We start from the raw sequence: 21,844 nt of genomic DNA, 5'->3' as shown, positions 1-21,844 counted from the left end.
AAATTTGTTTTTTTTTTCTCGAAGCATTTATATAAGCTTGGGAACTTAATTTAATGACTTAGATTAGAATTAGTTATAAACTGCTCGTTCTGTGAAAAATGATGTCGATAAAATGTTGCATAGTGTTGAGAACAGGGCCAAACGCTTTCACAATATTTCAACTACTTTTCTCTATTTTAAAAATATTAATACTCATGTTAATAATTTAATCCTTCGTTCACACCCCTTTTTTTATCAACTTTGACATACCTGGGTGGCCCACACCCAGAGCAATTTTTGAACGACTGCCATTCTCATCTAAAGAATCCAATCGGTATGAAAGAAATCATAGGCCAATTTTAAGGTCTCTAGAATGTATTCCAATAGTTTTTTTTACTGAAATATTATCACTGCTTTTGTAAAAAAATTCTAAATCACCATATGTCGATAAAAACCGAAGAAAATCTTCAAAAAATTAAAAGGTGTGTGTAACTTTTACAAATTTCAATATTAGAAGCTAAAAATCTACAGAGTTGTTGTTCAAATATAATATTTTGAGAAAAAAATAGTTTGTATGTCGGCTTTGGAAAAAATTATTTATTTTGCATATGGAAGGTACAGAGCGTTAAAATCAGCTTATGGGTTACTCACACCCAGAGTGTCAACGAAGGGTTAACTATATACCAATATAAAAACAGAATAAACATTATTTTACCTATACAATTATACAGTTTCCCTATTTCTTTCCATATTTTATCTGTGACAGCCCTATTTTTATAATCTTTCTGATTAACTTGCTACAAAATCGGCCTACACTGTACTTTGGATATTAAAGATTCGATATTAAATTTATTCTTCACAGCCAGCGTCCTTGTTTGCCGCTTGGACATCTACTAAAATAATAAACAGAATTGAAGGCAGAGCGGTAACAAATTGCCGCCTCTCCGCCGCTCAATTGCTGTACCTATTACTTACTTCGTACAAATCTATACTAAGTTTGATTTATTTTCTACCGCTTTGCCGCCACCCCCTCTACCGCTTTATCGCTTACCGCTCTTTATGTGACCACAGCCTTACAGTTCGCGAGTTATAACAGAAAATCGGTAAATAGCCGGATTTTCAGGGGCCAATTCACGTGAATTTTGTTACGAAAAAAATGTGTAATACATATCTATACATCCTCTACACATCCCCAAATTTTCATAATTTTTTCTACTTCCCGGTTGGGGATCTTCCCTTGCCAGTCATTTCCCCCTAAAACGAATCTGCAAGAAAAATATTATCCTACATTTTCGACTTATTTCTGCATGTAACACCTCTAACTTTGGGATTGTGTCACAATCCCCGTGAAGCCAGTAGATTATATAATAGATAAATTACTCCTGAACTATTTGTTATACAGAAAATATTGCAATAAGAAGAAATCCTTGATATTTACACATCATTCCTCAAAATGAGTTAACATTCACGCATGTTGACTGCCAGGGGCTTAATAGCGGAATTGAATATTGTCTGGTGGAACTGTCGAGGTGGGAGGGTGAACGTTAACGATAGGAAAATGGCGAAAGTTAGAAAGAAATGAAAAAATAGTTCGGTCGTCAGAACGCAGCACTGAATTACGAGCTGCCGAACGGGGTGGCTGCAGGCGTCAGTGCGATCGTTACGAAAGATAGAAGCACGTGTCTGTATTTTTCGTCGAATGAGCTGCGGCGTTGCGAACTCGATGGAGGACTCGGTAACGGACAGAGCGTACTGCAACGACATCTATGGTTCTACGGACACGAGTGTACGGGACACATGTACGCACAGGTCGACGCAAAATTAATGGCTGAAATTAAAAAAAATATATAACGAAATTTTACGAATAAAGAAGGAAAAATTCAGCGGTCCTGGCAGAAAAATCACTGCCGGTGCCAGTGAAGCCTATTTTGCACACGCATTCTTCTGTCCATTAACTTTCGTAATGTTGCACGAAGGAAAGAAATGTAGGCAGTAGATACTAGTGCGTTTCGTTTACTTGTTCACGGGTTTTCACCTTCTTCTAGGACTATTCACTTGAAATACTGTAAATGGCAAAAAGGTACATTTGTTCGTATAGCTCTTTGCGACGGTAATTCGAAAGGGACCATCCCAAAATTTTTGGGTTTTTGAATTTTCGCAATAAATATAATTAAAATAGTAAATAAATATTTGCACTTATTTTAAAGAATTTTAGTTTCCTTAATATTATGGAATTACAAAAATATAACAATAAAATATACTTTATCTATACAAAAGCAAATAAAAAAAAAATGAAAATAACTAAAATCCGTACAAATGTGTACAATTTTCAAATAACCATCCTTAAATTTTCGAAGCTCGATCATCATTGCTGTCCAGCGGTCGCTGGCAGCTCTCCGAACGCCGGGCCGGTAAATGGTTGCAGTGGAATGGGTCCGTAAGGCGCTGTTGCCATTTTACCTGTTCGCGCGAGCGCGGGTTGCAGGATGAAACGCTGACCCTGTATGTGACAATTTTAATTCGGAGTAGGGTAAACGATACAGTTGTTGATCAGGGTACAGAAGTTGACCACTTCAAACTTCTGCCGCTATAGTCTAACGAACCTGCGCGCTTCCGCATCAATGATACACTTTGATCAGAAACGACAGTTCTACCTTTCGATTCAACCAAGAATCGATGATTTCGGTACAAGCGTTCCGCTGTGAGATCGTCGGGAAGGAAAACATGTAATTTCAACTCTCAAAGAAGGTAAGGGCTTAGCGGACATCTTTAGAACGGCGACTTGTTTAATGACTTTGATTAACTATGTTGGAATGTGTACAACGATAGACTGTTCCTAGAGATAGAGTGTCAGGGACTTTAAGGACCCGGTAGTTTATGAGTTTCCTTTCTTTCGCTACAGCGGACCCAAAAGAGGGGAAAACGGTCTTCTCGACCCCTGCGCTTCTCAGTCCCAGAAAACCCTCTGAACGGATAACTTGTATCGCGCTAAAGACAGTATTCTTTCTATTACTTTTAGTTTAAGTTTTATACAGTTCTTATTATCATTATTATACTGACGTTCGACTGTGTAACTTTTATTTTCTTAAATAAATAAACATTATATTCTAACAAATTATTATATTGATTCATAAATTCTCCACTACTGTTCTAATGCAGTACATATACCTTACTAAAATGTCAAGTTTCGGGGCCAATCGGATATTTCTCACTTTTTTTGTTTTTTTTTTTTGCAGATGAAACACTTTTATGTTTAATTTTATTTTCCATTATTAATCTTAAAGCCAAAGGTGTACTGGTCACGAATATATAATAAAAAATTAGTTTTTCAATGTTTGACTAATATTTTTTTACCGTCGAACACAAAGTGATCCGATTCGCCCCGGTCTACCCTACTTTGCAATTTCGAGAATTTGATTAAGCCGATTGCGTGTAATATGCCAAACAAATCGTTCCTTACAAACTTTTCGCGCAAAAGAGGAGTGGAATTCAACAACAGTCTTACAAAATCTACCTGTTAAGCCTAGATCGTTATTGAACACATAGAATAAAGCGTATAATAGTGCGGAAAGAGTCCTTTTGTTTCCATTGTTTGACTACAGACAGTAGGTGTTATTGGGAGGACACGAAAAAATGTAGATAAAAAGAGGAACCCTTTAATCGTTCCCATTATTTCCAAACTGAAGAGATATCGAGCTGGAGAATAATAAACACGAACGTGCTGAATGGAAGGGTCGCTGCAACGCGCTATCGACTGCATTTGCATCCGTTTAATTTGCCGAATGTAATCGCAAAAAGAGTCTGCATCGGGTCAGAGAACTTTCCCGATATTTCAGTTCTGGTAACGAGCACGACAGAAACTTACCAATCGACGTTCGCTTGTATTCCATTAGCTATCAAAAAGCAATCTTTCATCGGATGCTTCTGATCAATAAGTCGCGTGTCCATTAGGTTCGTGATTGCAGTACGCACTTGTATTCGTTTACGATATATTTAGCGTGGACACCACTACCACTTAGCTACAACTACGATAAGTGCATTAAAAATTAAAACGGCGACTTTAGTACAGTTACAAATATTCAATATAATTTGCATATACTATAAAAGTAATCCTTCCTGCTCTTTTCAAAATAATATAATTCTTCCTCAATTTCTACCTCTTCAACCAACGACCATAAAAGTTCCTGTGCACTGCCGACAATTTGTTCAGCTACAGTTTGGTTGCGCTCGCATTGGCTCTTATGGGTGCGCGCGCATTTGACGACCCGACTGCATAGTGACTTTTTCGTTTTGGGAGTCTAGCAACAGAGGAGTGACTGATCTGTCCCTCTATAGCTCCTGGCCTTATGAATATTAGGTCGGTGCAAACGTTCGTTCGGTTCATTGAACCAAAGTGCAAATATATTACATGTTTTTTTGTTGGAAATTACTCCGCAGAGGTTGAAAATAAATGTCACACCATAAACACAACTATGGTTTATTGTATAGATAGACAATACACAGTGTGTCCACGTATTAATGTTAGTTGGTTATACATAAAAGTATACAAGAAAAAAGAAACTTTAAGAGACGGAACGCGATCTGCACGGTTTGGTCAGAATTTTCAGACTGGCTACGGTCGTCACCTTATGCCCCGGTCAAGACCCTTCGCCCCTCTTCTCCAGAAAAAGAGAAACGCAGCCCCTTAGTCCTAACACTGAGACTCGTTGAACTCCAACATTTTTTAATCAAACTATTTTCCTTGGTTATCTATGACCTGTGCTTGTCTCGACGGAGTACTGAAGGGACCAAGTATATACAACAAGGACTTGGGCGAATATTCGGATATCAATGTTAAGTGGAGATAATTGAAACAATTTTGCTGTATTATATCAGGTCGTCGAGGATGAAATTTGTAGAAAAACAGGCAAAGTTGGTTGATAACTTACAAGTATAAGGAATTATTTTATTCATCGAAGTATGCACTCATATTGTCTATACCCTTTTGCCATTTAAGCGGCAGGTTGTTCAGGCCGGTGGTATAAACCCTGGCGGACGAGAGTCAATGAATTCCTGGAAGGCCTGTTTTACAGCATTGTCGGAATTAAATTGTTTTCCTATTAAAAAGTTGTCCAAATTGCGGAAGAAGTGGTAGCCAGTGGGGGCTAGGTCTGGTGAGTATGGAGGATGATGAAGAACTTCCAACTCCAATTCCTGTAGTTTTGCCACAGTCATTTTTGCAGCGTGTGGTCTAGCGTTATCATGCAATAAGATAGGAGTGGATCTGTTGACCAATCTAGGCTGTTTTTCTTTAAGTTTTTGCATCATTTCGTCCAGTTGGTTGCAGTATGCTTCTGCTATGATCGTTGAGCCGGGTTTCATGAAATCATAATGGATTACACCTGCGCTAGACCACCAAACAGTCACCATCAGCTTCTTCTGATGAATATTGCGCTTTGGAGTGCGTTTTGGTAATTCATCCCTGTCCAACCACTGTGCTGAACGTTTGCGATTGTCATATTGGATCCATTTCTCATCACAAGTGACAATTCGATTAAAAAATGGATCAGATTTGTGACGAGAAAGCAACATTAAGCAAGCTTCCAAACGCTTTTGTTTCTGTTTTTCACTCGGTTCATGTGGAACCCACTTATCCAACTTTTTCACTTTACCGAGTTGAGCTAAATGCGTTAATATTGTTTGTTCGCTAACACCAAACTTCAACGATAATTCATAGGCACTCTGAGATGGGTCAGACTCAACGGTGACCTTTGGTTCGTCATTATTGACCTTTGATTCTGGGCGACCGCGTGGCTCATTTGTGAGGTCAAAGTTACCTGTACGAAATTTGGCGAACCAATTTGATACTGTCTGCTGTGTAGTAACACGAGAGCCAAATACACTATTAATGTTTCGCGCGGTCTGCGATGCCTTAGTTCCTCGTAAGAACTCATACTTCATAATAGTGCGAATTTCCGACGAATTAATTTTTAAAAAAAGTTTTTAATATTTTGTAGTGCTTACAATGATTTCTTTAAACAGGCGAGATATGTTACTTTCTAACCAAAAAACAGAACGGTAAAATATTAAGCCAATGTCGAATAATAAGCTGTTAAAGTTGGCAATATTCTTAACTACAAATTTCATCCTTGCCAACCTAATAATAATAAATTCGACCCAAGTATATATGCTTCCTATGGTTATACGAAATTAGGCATACAATTTGGTGGGACAAGTTCTGATATTATCATATGATGGCTGAAACTTTTTCTTTAATAATCTTTCACTGAATAGTGGATGCACCCAATATCGTTTTCTGCTTCTTTCCTTCCTTCCTCCGAGGAAGTTCCTCGTAGTACGAGAACACCAATCGCAACAACCTTATTGAAATCCATTGCAAAACTGAAGCGGGCACAAAAAGTTCTGTCGCGAAAAAATATGCTGAGACACACGGACAAAATTGTCGCACTACAAATTGTCGCTAGTACGCGGGAACTCTGAGGGTGGTAAGTGAGTAGGGTGGATGTACCAATAAATGAACACGTACCAGTGAATGGACATTTTATATTAAAATGAGTAAAATAAGTTATTAAAATAAGCAACTAATTAATTAGAAACTTCTTTTAATTTCTTGCTTCATATTCAAACAATTTTTGCAGCACGTGGAATCAATCGCGCTGCAAACATAATTTTATAAAAGTGTTCATTCATTAGCCTTGAGTGTTCATTTATTGGTGCGTTTACCCTATAGTGAAACAGAATCTGTGAATTAGAAATTTTTTAGAGGGTACAGACAGGGTTTATACAAAAACCGACTTTTGAAAAAACCGGTTAAACCGGTTTTCGAATTTCACTATTCCCAAAAAACCAGTTAAACCGGTTTTCGAATTCCACTATTCCCAGAAAACCGGTTAAACCGGTTTTCGAATCCCACTATTCCCAAAAAAACAGTTAAACCGGTTTTCGAATTCCACTATTCCCAAAAAACCAGTTAAACCGGTTTTCGAATTCCACTATTCCCAAAAAACCGGTTAAACCGGTTTTCGAATTCCACTATTCCCAAAAAAACCGGTTTTACCGAATTCCACTATTCCCCAAAAACCGGTTAAACCGGTTTTTGAATTTTCGCAAAAAATATAATTAAAATAGTAAATAAATATTTGCACTTATTTTAAACAATTTTAGTTTCCTTAATATTATGGAATTACAAAAATCTAACAATAAAATATACTTTATCTGTACAAAAGCAAATTAAAAAAAAATGAAAATAACTAAAATCCGTACAAATGTGTACAATTTTCAAATAACCATCCTTAAATTTTCGAAGCTCGGGCATCACTGCTGTCCAGCGGTTGCTGGCAGCTCTCCGAACGCTGGGACGGTGCATGGTTGTAGTGGAATGGGTCCGTGAGGCGGTGTTGCCATTTTCGTCTGTTCGCGCGCGCGTAGGTTGCAGTTTTAACGGATAACCCTGTATATTTATTACTTTCATGTGCATGCACTACCCTAACCAGTAGTCTCCGATATTAATATACAACTCATCTCTATTTGGAAACACGGTTACAACTATGTTTTTCACCGTAATACTGTAATCGCATTAACCCGGTTAACCGGGCTACTCGGGTTACAGATGAATTCTCTTACCCGGTTTGGCGGGTTAATCGATGGTACGGCGTACCGAACCGGGTACAGGTTAAGGTTCGGTTCCCTGATTATAAATCTTTATTCCATTTAGTAATTTTTTCTGAAAATATGAACTCGTGAAGATTAGTTTTACAATAAACTGTTACCTACTACAATGTGCTTGTGTCCGAGGCGATTTCAAGAAAAAAAGATACCGTTTTTAATTAAATAATTAATTCATTTCTGCATATTAATTCTAGTATACTATAACACCGGTTTTTTAAATTTAAAACCCGGTTTCGGAATTTACAAATTTATAAATGAAAACCGGTTTTTTAAATTTAAAACCCGGTTTTCGAATTTTACAAATTTATAAATAAAAACCGGTTTTTTAAATTTAAAACCCGGGTTTCGAATTTTACAAATTTATAAATAAAAACCGGTTTTTAAACCCGGTTTTTAAAAACCGATAAACCCTAGGTACAGATCCAGAGAATCATTAGACAGGTTTCAGAAAGTATGATTATAGGGAGTTTAGGGAGTCTTCAGCATAAGAGAATCTTAAACGAATTTAAAGAGTGTAAACTTTACCGAATGCTTTAAAGAAGGTGTATTCGGAGTAAGCCACGAGAAACAACACTAAATATCTCCATGGGATTTCAAGATACGCAAAAAAAGTACCTATATAAGATAATTAAAATACTTTCGCAGTATGATCATGATGCATATAATTTAACCCTTTCGCGCCTAGCGTCGGATATGTCCGACGTCCGTGGAACGATCTAAAATGCCTACCGCTGATATATCCGACATCCGCAAAACGATCCAAAATGCTTAGCGTCGGATATATTCAACGTCCACGGAACGCATTCCAAAATATTGTTATGATTTTGAGTAACGGGGGTTGACCGGCTTGCCATAATAACGATTTCATACAAGTAGAACAAGGTAAACGAGAACACTGAACAGCAAAGAATATCGTAATCTTTTGTATTTGTATTTTTGTTTTTCCTGTGTTTTCACACAGGATGGCGTTTCAAGCATTTTGCTTATATTGCCCAACGAACATTAGTCATTCATTTTTCCCTCCTCTCTCTTTTGGGTCCCAACAACAGCAGCGCACCGGGAGAAAGGTGGTCTCCCATCTTTCCCAAGTACACCACCCCGTGATGCTTAGCGTAATCTTAATTGGTCTGCTTGCGACGGCGTCTGGCTTTCCAATGACAGCTTGACAGGCGGTCTATCCGATCGCCTTCTTCTCGCTTGTCTTCTTATTACGGTCGCGAGCACCAGCGGGCCATGGATTCCCATCCATAAGGTGCTCGCAACAATATATATAAATTGGCGGCTACCATCGCCGCGCCGTCGCGAAAGGGTTAAAGCATATAATTTGATGCATACATATAATATACAGTTTTAATAAAGGGTAGTTATCAATACTTCAGAGTCTTGTGTTTATATTATAACGGAAGATAACTAGAGAAAGTAGTAGAAAAATTTAGGAATTTTTTAAACTTTATTGTAAAAAGGAAGTAATGCATTTCTGAAATAATAAATTCTCAACATTATCGTTGGAGAGTAGAAGAACTGTCGCGGATGCTATTTTTCTATTTAAGGCCATAAATAATCGCATTGACCAGGGTTTTCCAAGTTTTTTCTGCAATGGAACACTTAGCAAATCCGGAAATTTTAACGGAACACTTAGCTTAATTTTTAGGTGGGGTAATTCCTACTAGGAAAATTTAAAAAAAAAATTATTAAAACACATTATTTATTTAGTAATTATTTTTAAATACAAAACTATAATATAATATAAACATAAAATATGAATAAATAGAGCACTTAATGACTTTGATGAAAACCTTTCCAAATTGTCGCAGAACACCTATTCAGGTTCAGCGGAGTACTGGTGTTCCGCGGAACATAGTTTGGGAAACCCTGGCATAGACAGTCCAACACTGCTTGAATTAATTAACTTTATCTTTCGATGAGTCCACAACGTGAATAATTCGTCTGCACTTGAACTTTTGCTAATCGTTTCTAAAATACTTATTTATCTTATTCACTAAGAAAACATTTTTCGAAAAGAGTCCAGAAATATATCGATTTCTCCCTCTTTATCTTACATTTTTTTATACTTGTATTATTTTCACCACGTATAGGCACGGAATAGGCTATAACCGTAGGCATTTAAAGAACACATTACGTCATTAAAAAAGTCAAAGTGGTTTTGGTGTCATCTATACACACCCAATAAAAAAAAAGAATAACTTGATCTTGTGATGTTTCTTTGGAGTAGGGAATCATATATCTTATGTACTAAGGGTGGAAGGCTTTTTGTAGCTGGCCCCATTAGTATTGGGTGTCACGAGTCTAGAGAAAACAACATCGTCTTCTATGACTCCAGTGCCACTGGTATCGTAACTTACAACCACCACTAAGATTGTTAGTATAGGGATTCACGTGTCTATGATCGTCTATAACGAGCCCTAGAAGTCCAGTGTCATCCGTACGTCTGTGTCATAAATCTCAGGTGATCTTAATATTATCGCATCAACTGCTACAGGTTATTAGCTACACGCTTATAAATAAGGCATACATTTACTATTACAATACAATACAAAATACAATTACAAATTTTACACAGCTAAATACACCCTACTAATCCTACTAATATAATAAATGCGAAAGTGTATCTTTCTGAAATATTGTATACACGTAGTCTAGGAACAGGAATAACATATAGGACACCTGCTTTTTATTCCGATTTTTCTAACGGATCTGGACCAAATTTTGCATAATTACTCTCGAGAACCTTGCGGAAAATATGGACTGCGATGAAATCTGGACCTTCCACACTTTCCCCTTTATTTCACCCCCTTAATACTCTGTGACAATCAAAGCTTTACTCGGGCAACGCCAGGTGCTTTAAAGTAGTACTATATAGTTATAGATTACTTACAATTAAGGTCGTGTTCAGATATATTGGCCGGTGAGTTTCATGAGGGGTATTCTCCCACCACTGCCTCGGTGTTCCTTTTCTCTACGTTCTCACTCTCTTTCGGGCTAGGCCTGCTCGTCGCGCGGTGGGGATTCGGTGCCCGTAAGGTACGTGACACACAGCGAAGCATCCCCACCACTTTCTCGTTTCTTTCTTGCTCTCGTTCCATCTCGCTCTCGCCTTCGCAGAACAAGAGCGAGTCAGAAGTGGTGGGGATAGCGCCAAGCTCCTAACGTGTAGGCCAAACTGAGTTCTTAGCGTAGAAATACATACATCAGAATAGGTGTGCGTTAGGTCCGCAAAAATTCAGGAGCTTTATTTGTAAGAACATTGAGTCTTTCTTGATAGCTTCATCTCGTATTCGGCTACGCATAGCTTTGTAACGCACACAACTACTACGCTAAGAATAAGGATTCAGGCGGAGCTGAGTAGCGTTCCCGTTACCCCACCATACCCTTCGGGGGCCGAGCAACTTCAACTGCCAATACCCGATCGTCAGGTGGTGATGGCTGATTTCTCCTCGCGCGCTGCTCGCGAATCCGAACTCACCGGCCAATATATTTGAACACGACCTTAGTTAGATTTTGCAGTAACGTCTTCATGCGCGCTGGCTTGGTTAGGATCTCATCTATATTAATATCAGCAAAAATTGTAATTTTAACAAACAATGAGTTTCACTAACTTAAGAACAAAGCAGTTCCATTTTTGCGCATAGTGTTAAAAATGCATGGCTGCGTATATGTCGCGGTGAAAGGGGATAATACAATTTTCAAGAAAGTCTTTTAAGAATTTTAAGAAAATTTAAGAAGGTAAAGTTATAGGTACGATTTGTACATGTTTCTCGAAGGTTTGGATATGGCTGGAAAATGTCAAACTTTTCCGGAGGAACTTTTACAGTCATACGACATCCAATGACAGTTGATGCATCGTAAGGTCTATGACAGCGCTGTCCAAGTTCGCTCCCGCGGGAGCTTGGGGTTCTCCCACTCTCGTCCGTGTTGTCAGGAATAGCACGCGACGCAAACCGTGAAGAAGCTAGCCCGGCTAGCCCGGCATGGAAGCCTTCGTAGCGTCGCGCGGTCTCCTTGACAACGGAAGGCACGCTGCGGGAAAGAAAGATTGGAAGGGGAAGCAGGCGCGCGAGGGGCCCCTACGCTGGACAGCGCTGCTTTAGGGCGGGGGTGTTAAACTAGCGCCTCGCGAGCCGCAGTGGCTCCTTCTCCTCTTCGCCTGCTCCGTAGAGCCGTAGGAGAACGGCCCCCTCCACACCAACTTCACTCTGATGAATTTCTCCTCCGGGGCCGCACTCTCTCCCTGCTGTGTCTCGTGCAACGCCTGGAGAAACATAAGTGGGGGAACCGGCTGATCGGGGGCCCGACTCGTGCGGCTCTCGGAGTGGGGAAGTTCGACACCTCTGCTTTAGGGTATCGAAAAGTTATTTTGTTCACTATCCATGTCTGTTGCGTATCTATACTGCTAGGACATGGATGTGTGTATTCCAAATGTCATTGTTTATCATATGTATATCTAAAATTGGTGTTAATATTCATTATATGTTTTGAGATATTAACCTGTTACATTCGCCCCCCTGTTACTACCGTCCCCGGTCTACCGTACTTATTTTCGCTTTGTCAGGCTTTAAAAATGTGGCTAAAATAATAAGGTGCAGCATTTTTATTGGTGTGAACAATAATAATAATAATAAAATGTAAATTTATCTAAGTCTAAGTCTTCTTTGAAGTTTAGTTTCTTCTTTAAGGACTTCAGAATAAAAATAATTATCACTGGAAATCGTGTTTACTTAGCCTACTACATATTATTTAGTGTGCAAAGTGTACAACCTCTAAATATTACTCAATCTCCCTAAAAATTGACAGATATTCTTTTTACCCGACTGCGGCACGCAAAGGAGGGTATTGTGTTTATCAGGCTATGTATGTATGTCCATGTTACGCTCTAGAGTCTGTACGGATACACCGATTTGGACAAATGAGGTGTCTTTAGAATTGTCTTGACGTTCCGAATGTTACAGGATATATAAAAAAAAAACATTAAAAGAAAATTAAATGAAAATTAAAAAAAATTAAAAAACCCGACTGCTTAAAAAAGCAATAAAAAAATTAAATTAATAAAAAAACATTAAAAAATTAAATTAATACAAAAATTAAATTAAAAATTAATTTTTTTAATGTTTTTTTAAGCAGTCGGGTTTTTTAAATTTTTAAATTTTTCTTGTTATATTAATAGGAATCAGGGCATGAGCAAAGTAAAAAAAAATGTAATATTTTAATTTTAACCCTATAATATGAAACACCCTAGTGTGGACCTTGTCAACATATATTCAAACTACTACTAAACAATTTCATTCTTAGCATTATCACTAACAATAAGTAGCAATCATCTTCGAAAATAATATTTTTATTCGCTAATTAATCTGCGCCACCAACTGTGTTAGAGTTAATACGCAAGTCAGTTAACTAACGAGTTCCTCAGGTATGTGACATTAGCACATGTCCACGCATAAAGAAAATAGGGCTAGCACTGTACAAAGCCATTTTCACAATAAACAACGTGCTACAGCCTAGCGATAACGGGGTCATTATACTTAACAGCCTTCTTCTGTTTCTTCAATTATCCCTACGAAGCTTTCCCTCCTAATGATTGCCCATTGTGTAGCTAACGTTCGAAGGGATCAGGGGCGGCAAAGCTCGTAAGCAAATTCCATCAGTTGGCGAAACGCGTGGTGTGGCGATTTTCGCGAGCATCTGTACGCGGAACGACTATTACGAGCCGCCGCTTTGTTTCCGCGTCGCCTTTCCCTTTAACCGTTTGTTCCCCCCTCTTGACGCGATAAAAAGTTCAATATCGAGCTGAAAAGCTGGCGGATAGAATGGCGTGGCAAGGGGCGTATGCAAGTACTTTTCCACGGCGTAGCAAAGTGGCGAGGGTTCCATTGACTTCCGGTCGAAGTTTGAACAGAGCCAAAGGGAAGTTCTAAGATCTGGTACTGCGCGGAAACTTTCCCCAGGTGAAACTTCCCCGAATCCGGAAATGGAAACTCCCGCGCTTCTGTTTCCCATTGCAGACGGAGTACCGCGGACGGACCTCGTTTCCGTCCCTCACAAATGTCCATTTTTGTTCGTCCCTTTTTTCGGAGCTTTCATATCACGACAGTATCGACGCGAGTGAGACCTGTTTCAATACCGTTGCGAGATATTTTTTACGGGTGACTTCCAGTATTTGAGGGGCGAAGTGAAAACCACTTTTTAGTAGCCCCTTTTGGTAGAATAACACTTTTAATAAAGGGATCGAAAAAATTCTGGAACTCTTAATTTTAACAAAATTCTGGTGGAACTTATGTGTTTTGTTTAACCCTTCGTTGACACTCTGGGTGTGAGCCACCCATAAGCTGATTTTGACGCTCTGTACCTTCTATGTGTAAAATAAATACCTTTTTTCCAAAGCCGACTTACAAACTATTTTTCCTCCGAAAATATTGTATCTGAATAGTAACTCTGTAGATTTTTAGCTTCTAATATTGGAATTTGTAAAAGTTATAATTTTTGGAAGATTTTCTTCGTGTTTTCTCGGCACATGGAGATCTAGATTTTTTTTACAAAAACTGTGATGAAATTTCAATCACAAAACTATTGGAATACATTCTACAGACCTTAAAATTGACCCATGATTTTTTTCATAACGATTGGATTCTTCAGATAAGAATGGCAGTCGTTCAAAAATTGTTCCGGGTGTGAGCCACCCAGGTATGTCAAAGTTGATAAAAAAAGAGGTGTTTCAACGAAGGGTTAAGAAAATATCTGTTCCTGTGGAATTTTTCTTTAGAAAGTGCTCTCATGGAAAAGATATTTTAGAACCTATGTAATAAAAGTTCCATGGAAACAGTTATATTAGAACATTTATTAAAAAATGTTCCATAAGATAAACAAAAGTATTAAACTATTCCGTATTAATTTTATTTAACAATATACTATCATATTCTTCGTGTTTATTTAATAAAAGGTATGAAAATCATAACATAAGTAATTAATAGTTTCATAAGAAGTATTGAACAGAAAAGAAAACTTGTTAAGAATAATACCCAAATAACATTTTTTATAACTTACATGAACCAAAATGCACCAAAATTCTATAATATCTGCGTAAAAAATATCTACGTAGGTAAATATTACAAATAAATAACACACTCAGAATATCAATTTAACTGTAATAATTATCTATTATTGTTGTAGTACTATTCAATAAATAATATTCAGTATTTGTTACAACGATTGAGAACTTTTTTAATATTGATGAACAAAATATCTGTTCCTGTTATAGAGAAATTTCTATTTCTATATTTTATAAGTTCCATTCCAGCTAGAACTTTCATTTTCAAGAACTTTTACTTTATCAGTTCTCATGGGAACTTATAATGTGAGAACATTTTTAAAAAAGTTCCACGATCCATGTTTCAAATAAATCCGACTGAAAAGTTCCAGAACTCTTTCGAACCCTTACAAGTATGGTTTAAAGAATGTTTGTGGCAATTTTTGTAACGAAGGTTTAATAAGGCTGGTGAATATGAACCTTTTGCAAGGGACAGCTGTGACGTGACCATCGTCGATTTTCATAAGACTGATGTATGAAGTTTTTCTTTCAAAAATATCTGACGCGTATTTTTTATCTATCAACAGTCATACCTAGGTGCTGAAAATACACCTCAATGTTGGGGATGAGATACAAATTTGGCGCAATGTCTAGGAAAGTTTTAGGAAAATGAAAAAAGTTTAAATACATATAAAAGTTAACTATGTGCATACAAACGCCTAAGTAAACTACGTAAGTGCCATTTGGTAATAGTAACTTGTTTACGTATTATATTAAGAATCAGTATTTGTATACATATAGTAACTATGTAAAGTTTCTTGTAAACTACAGACTGAAATATGAAATATAGATAATTTTGGAGTTTTGATTTTCTACAAAATTATTGTATGTGTACGTTACGTTACTCATAATTTGTAAGTGATTAGCAAATAGAAAAAAATATGTCTCCAAGGATATTTTTGTAAGTGTGACTGATTCATAATCTGTAATCTGCTAACTGTAAACTCGAGAGCCCTCGGCCACTTATTGCCGCCGCGGTGCTATTTCGCAAGCGAGAAGCGCTCGCCCGGTCGCCACCTGGCGGTGGCGTCGCGATCTACTATTATTTAAAAAGAAATAAAAACGTTAGAACCTTCTCAGTTCATATTTACTGACAAACCGCATTTCAAAGTATGCAACTTCAATTTTATATAATAGTATAGATTTCACCAAAATCAGCGGTCGTCACTTCGGGATTATTTTTTTGCCAGTCTGAAATTGTCGGATTCGACTTGTCCCACAGTAGTTAAATTTCCTTTGCTTTAAATAGAATGAAATAAAAATACTAGAATTTTCACAGCTACATAATTGAAGAGTCCTTGTAGAGAATACTGTAAGTGCTAAAAATAAAAAAAAATTATCAGAAAATGTTCTACGTGCCATACTGTAGTACCTATGCAATTTAATTGATGGCATTTACAGCGCTTTCTACAAGGACTCTTCAATTATAGTTATTCTTGCACGTAGGAACTGTGAAAAATATGAATTTATTGGAAGCTCTTGAAGAAATAAAGTAGAAATGTTGCGAAAATATATGGAGTTTTTTAAGCTTTTTTAAAAAATATTAGGGAAACACAATATCTACACATGTATAGATAAAGAATGTTATAACAAATATGGGGTCAATTTCAAATCGATTGGATAAATAATTCCTGGGCAATTTTAGGAACTTAAAAAAATCGATTGTGAGAAAACGATGCTTTTTCACAAAAAGTGTTATGTATATCTGAGCTCTCACTTCTCGAATTAAGATTTCAGGGAAGTATCGTTCAGGTATTAAACTTGAAAAAAGTATAAAAAATGGATTGTTTGAAACCGTGAAAGTGGCGTTTCCCTTTAAGATTTATTGATACATGCAACCATAGTATCAATACACATAAATTACATCAAGTTTCCTTCCACAATAGCTAGAGAGTGCAGATCATTTAGAGTCATAAATAAGATAAGACATAAAGTATAAAGGTACAAGATATCTAGGAAGCTATGGAAATAGAGGTTTCATGGATATGTGAGAATGTTTTAGCATCGTATATTTCTTTCAAGCGTTTAATTATATTAATAATACATTTATCGCACATTATTCTTTTAGTCCAACTTTTGTGATATGCAGTTTCTCCTGCACGTATTTCCACACACACGATCTTTTTACTCTTTCATTCGAATTTTTGTAATTTTCTTAATGTTGAAAATTAAATAACTAATGGATAACAATTGTTAGACCTTTATTGTAGAGCGCATAATAGTATGGAGTATCTTCATTGTTATCATAGTAATTGATACCAAGTAATTATATTGGATCGACACTACGTGGAATGTTAATAAAATCCTGTGGAAATGAAAGTTTTTATTAAGTGTGTCAGTGAATTGTTTGGAATGAAGGTTTGATCTAATGTCTTAGTATCTTAGAATAGTGATTAAGAAAAATAACTATCTGGCGAAAATATATTTTTTAAGTAGCTTTTTTTTTAGGTAGAGCAGATATGAACAACTTCAAATAAGTTTTCAGGGGGGATATTCAAAATGCTGACGGGTTTATAGTGAAAATTTACAGTTATAGAAAGTCTAGAGAGTATTAATTATTTTATTATCAGGTTATTATATATATATGTATATACAATCTATTAGGGTTTATACAAAAACCAACTTTTGAAAAAAAAACGGTTTTCAAATTCCACTATTACCAAAAAACTGGTTAGACCGGTTTTCGAATTCTACTATTCCTAAAAAAACCGGTTAGACCGGTTTTCGAATTCTACTATTCCTAAAAAAACCGGTTAGACCGGTTTTCGAATTCCACTATTCCCAAAAACACCGGTTACACCGGTTTTCGAATTTTCACAAAAAAAATATAATTAAAATATTAAATACATATTTGTACTTATTTTAAACATTTTCAGTTTCTTTAATATTTATGGAATTACAAAAATATACAAAATAAAATATACTCTATCTCTACAAAACCAAATAAAGAAAAGATAATCCGTATAATTTTTTAGGTCATGTAATATGTATGGATCTACAAAAATATAACACAATAAAATACAATGCATACAAAACCAAATGAAAAAAAACCTAAAATAAATCAAATCCGTACTAAATATAAATTATAAATCTTCATTTCATTTAGTATTTTTCTTCAGAAACTGTGAACCCATGAAGATTAGTTTTACAGTAAACTGTTACCTACTAATATGTATGCTTGTGTCCGAGGTGATTTCAAGTCAAAATGTTAATGTTTTTAATTAATTAAATAATTAATTTTTACATATTAATTCTAGTATATAAAACCGTTTTTTTTAATTTAAAAACTGGTTTTCGAATTTTACAAATGCATAAAAAAATCCGGTTTTTAAAAACCGACAAACCCTAGAATCCATATAATAATAAATAATATATGTATGTTATGTGTAATAATATATACAATATATTAAATTAAAATTATCCTATTCTTTTTTTGCCTGATCCAAAAATTATTTACGAAGCGATTACTAAAAAATCTTATAATTATCTTACCAATATCAGTAACAATTTATTTCGGTATCTAATCCATACCATAATGCGACAGAGAGTAAATATAGCGTAATTTTGTTGTTTCCAGGATACTGCCAAAATGCGGAGCCTCGGGAACTGCTCGATAGCAAGTCTGTCGACAGGGAAATAGATGATCTGCGGGACCAACTACAGGCTGACGATGCTGATCAGTCGTACGTGTAAGTATTTATTTTCTATTTTTATAAAATGCCATTACTGTTATTTTTAGCGCTAACTGTACGTTCGCGAAAATTCAAGTGGGCTACAAATAAGAGTATTCTTAATCAATGAAGAATACTAGCTTGAAAATGATAATTCTAAAATGATGAGGAGCTCTTTCGAAAAGTTACTTCTCGTTGTATTACAGTAGGAATCGATCCCATCAGGAATTTCGGATCATTGTTAGAAGTTTGAATTCTGTTTGCGCCTCTAAAGTGGGGCAGTAGACACCCAACCTCCTTCAGAAATGTATAACTCGTGTCTGTCATATAAGGGGCTTAATGATTTAACTAGTGAATTACCAAGGCCGGCCATCATATTTGTGGAACGGTGTCAATTGTTCCAAGTGATCTTACTTTGATGTTAGTCTCGAAATAACTATGACTGGAGAAATATATGTATGGTACGGGGTCAATGATTTCAAAGAATTTTGTCACCATAAATACGAAAGAGAAGAATATAGGAGTAGATGTTCCGTTCCTACTTAGAACACACATGTATTTACAAAACTAGTTAAAGGTAAAAATTGAGTATATTTAGAAGACAATAAAAATAATAAATTAATTACGAATTACACGATGCATGTAAAATGTCACGTATGCAAGTATGCAGTTGCATTCTTTTGTATGATAAGGTGAATGTCCCAATTCTGCTCATCTCCCCATTTCTGCTCAATTCGTATTTTTTTTTCTTATTATTATAAACGTTGCGTTTCTACTAGTATTGCAACAAAATAATTATAAATTATTTGAACATTTATGCGAGTGTTCACGAGGTTGGGCTTAATCAAAGTGCAGCATAAGCAACGAAAAACTTTTAAAATGAGAGACTCATGATTTTTCGACCGTGTTCTAGCTGGTTGTGCTCAAAGAGGATAAGATAGAGTGGAAGCATCGCATAAGAGCCCGTGTTAAAAAGTAATATACGAGATTCAGCGCCCTCTGGTGCTTCAGGCCCTCGAAATTTCGATAAAAGCGGCAATTTTAAAAATTTTAAAGTTAGAAATGAATGAATTAAAATATTAATTAAAGGAGAAATAATGAAAAGGACTGTAAACTTGATATTATGTTAAAATTTATTAATGGTGAATTACATTATGAATATTACATACATATATTACATTACATATACATATATAAATAAAATATAATAAATAAAGTTAAATTAATTTTTTAAATTATACATAAGGTATAAGTATAAGGAAGTAATTGAAGGTGAAAGGAGATTTCTTTATTGACACTAATTTCATAAACTTCATTATTTAATAACATTGAAAGTTAGGTTATTGCTTGCAATCATTATACGTACATCATTAAATTTGCAGGTTCTGAGAAAAAATGGTGATTTTTGTCTTTGGCTTGTGATCTATGGCATCCTCTAACTTGATAACGAACCATTTTTTACACTTTCTTCACCTTTAAATCAACGAATATGTTGAATAAACAGGTGTCGCTTGCATCGCATATTTCTGCTTCTACTCTATTTTATCCTCTTCGGTTGTGCTTAGAGACACCATAATACGAGTCTGGACACGAGCCACTGTCCGCCATGTTTGATCGAAATCCCACGAGAGGGAAAGAGGTATACATTTCACTCATAACCACTCTTAACAACTCTTACGTTTATGGCGGTATTTTACTTCTGTTTACTTCACGTAAATAGGTATATACATAGGTATATCAAGGGCGAACTCCACTTACGCCCAAATCGCCCATGATTTTTGTTAAGCTAGGTTTCCCTGTACGCAACGTCAAGAATTTCAAAGTCGATTTTCTCGAAAATAAAGCGCGATGTTAGAAAAACTTACTCTTTCTTTTCGACTTGTAACGAGTAAATAAGTCGAGAAAAAGGAATACAATTTTTTGATATTGCGCTTCATTTTCGAGAAAATCGACTTTGAAATTCGTGACGATACGTCCTGTCGCGTATTCGGAAACCCACCCTAATGATACTCACAGGCGATTTGGGCGTAAGTGGGATTCGCCCCGAGAAATTCTAATTGCGATTGATTCGTACAAAATGGTTGGATGCACAGCACGCTTTTGTAATAATACCTCAGAAAAGGGTTATGTTTTGAGAGTTTTTCCCAAAAGTCTCGAACGTCGAGCTTTATGGCTAAAAAATATTCCTTACGAAAATGGCCAAAAAAGGTTACGTTATGAATATATAAACATTATTTTTGTACTATCCAAATGCACATTTTCAGATTCATAGATAGTAAAATACCGCCATAAACGTAAGAGTTGTTAAGAGTGGTTAAGAGTGAAATGGTGTATATTTCTTTCTCTCTCGCAGGATTTCGATAAAAAATGGCGGACCAATGAAAAAGTGGCCTTCTCGTGTCCAGACTCTTATTATAGTGACTCTAGTTGTGCTAAGGAACAGCGTCACTATTGGCATTTTCTTATTTCCGCTACGCCATCTGGTGGCGAAAATTAAAGTAGTCTAATCGGGTTAGTTGTCACCTGTTATTGGCAGTATTGGGAATTTCGACTGTTTGATGATCGATTTTGTAAAATTTAGCAGACTATTTAATGACAAAAACATTATTGCAATATTTCAATACTTGTGTGACACCAGTCCTGTAGCGCGATTCACCGATTACAGAGCTTACTTTAATAGATGGCGCTTTCACAATATTTCCCAATTGGTACTCGATAATTGGGCAGAAAATAGTTTTTGCAGTAAAAATTCTTATTTAATAACAAAAACAGATACCGTGCTCTGGATGTAGAGTTTTTTTTACTATTTTTAATTTTTTCAAATACAAAACAGGTGATTACGTTCAGGGCCAAGGGAATCACCGTCATGTCCGCATTTCTACTCACCAAAATTTTAGTAACATAACCTCACAATTCAATATGTGCTGTAACCTCTACGAAATGGCGTGGACACGGTTTATGTTGAACGTACTTTATGTATTACAATCTTTTTCAATTAAAATATTTTAACAGTGCTATTTGTAGAGATGTTCCTTAGACCCATGCCAGTTGTCTATTCGTCGAAAATTGAACTTAAAACAGTTTTGATTACACTAATGAATATTGTTCTCCAGAAGGATTATTTCATAAAATGCATACCTACGTTTAAAAGTGATTTCAGTTTAAGAAATAGCAAGATAATTTAATAAAAATACATGTGTTATTTAATTTTCTTCACAACTTATACACAATTGTTCTTATGTTGTATCGTTTATTCACCTTCGTTGGCAAAAACTATTATTAAATTTTTCGATACATACTGCTTTTATCGGAAGAACGAATCGACATAACTCACAGAGTATTATGAAAGTGTTTTACATAATTAGCACGAACATGATGTAGGTTAAATAATATAAAGAAGATTAATGAATTCATAAGTGTACAA

At 35.9% G+C, this 21,844-nt stretch overlaps 1 protein-coding gene across 4 annotated transcripts in view; it reads left to right on the top strand.

The window, feature by feature from the left end:
• LOC143366975 (uncharacterized) overlaps window positions 1–21,844 on the top strand; it is a 238,064-nt gene that overhangs the window by 96,494 nt on the left and 119,726 nt on the right. For all 4 annotated transcript variants that reach the window (XM_076808506.1, XM_076808505.1, XM_076808504.1 and 1 more), the window contains exon 2: window positions 18,327–18,438. In XM_076808506.1, the coding sequence (XP_076664621.1) occupies window positions 18,327–18,438 (112 nt within the window). The remainder of the gene's footprint in view (window positions 1–18,326; window positions 18,439–21,844) is intronic.

This window comes from Andrena cerasifolii, chromosome 3 (genome assembly GCF_050908995.1).
Source record: "Andrena cerasifolii isolate SP2316 chromosome 3, iyAndCera1_principal, whole genome shotgun sequence".
In the NCBI taxonomy this organism is placed as follows: Eukaryota; Metazoa; Arthropoda; class Insecta; order Hymenoptera; family Andrenidae; genus Andrena; species Andrena cerasifolii.
This window is presented reverse-complemented; position numbering and strand designations above follow the sequence as displayed.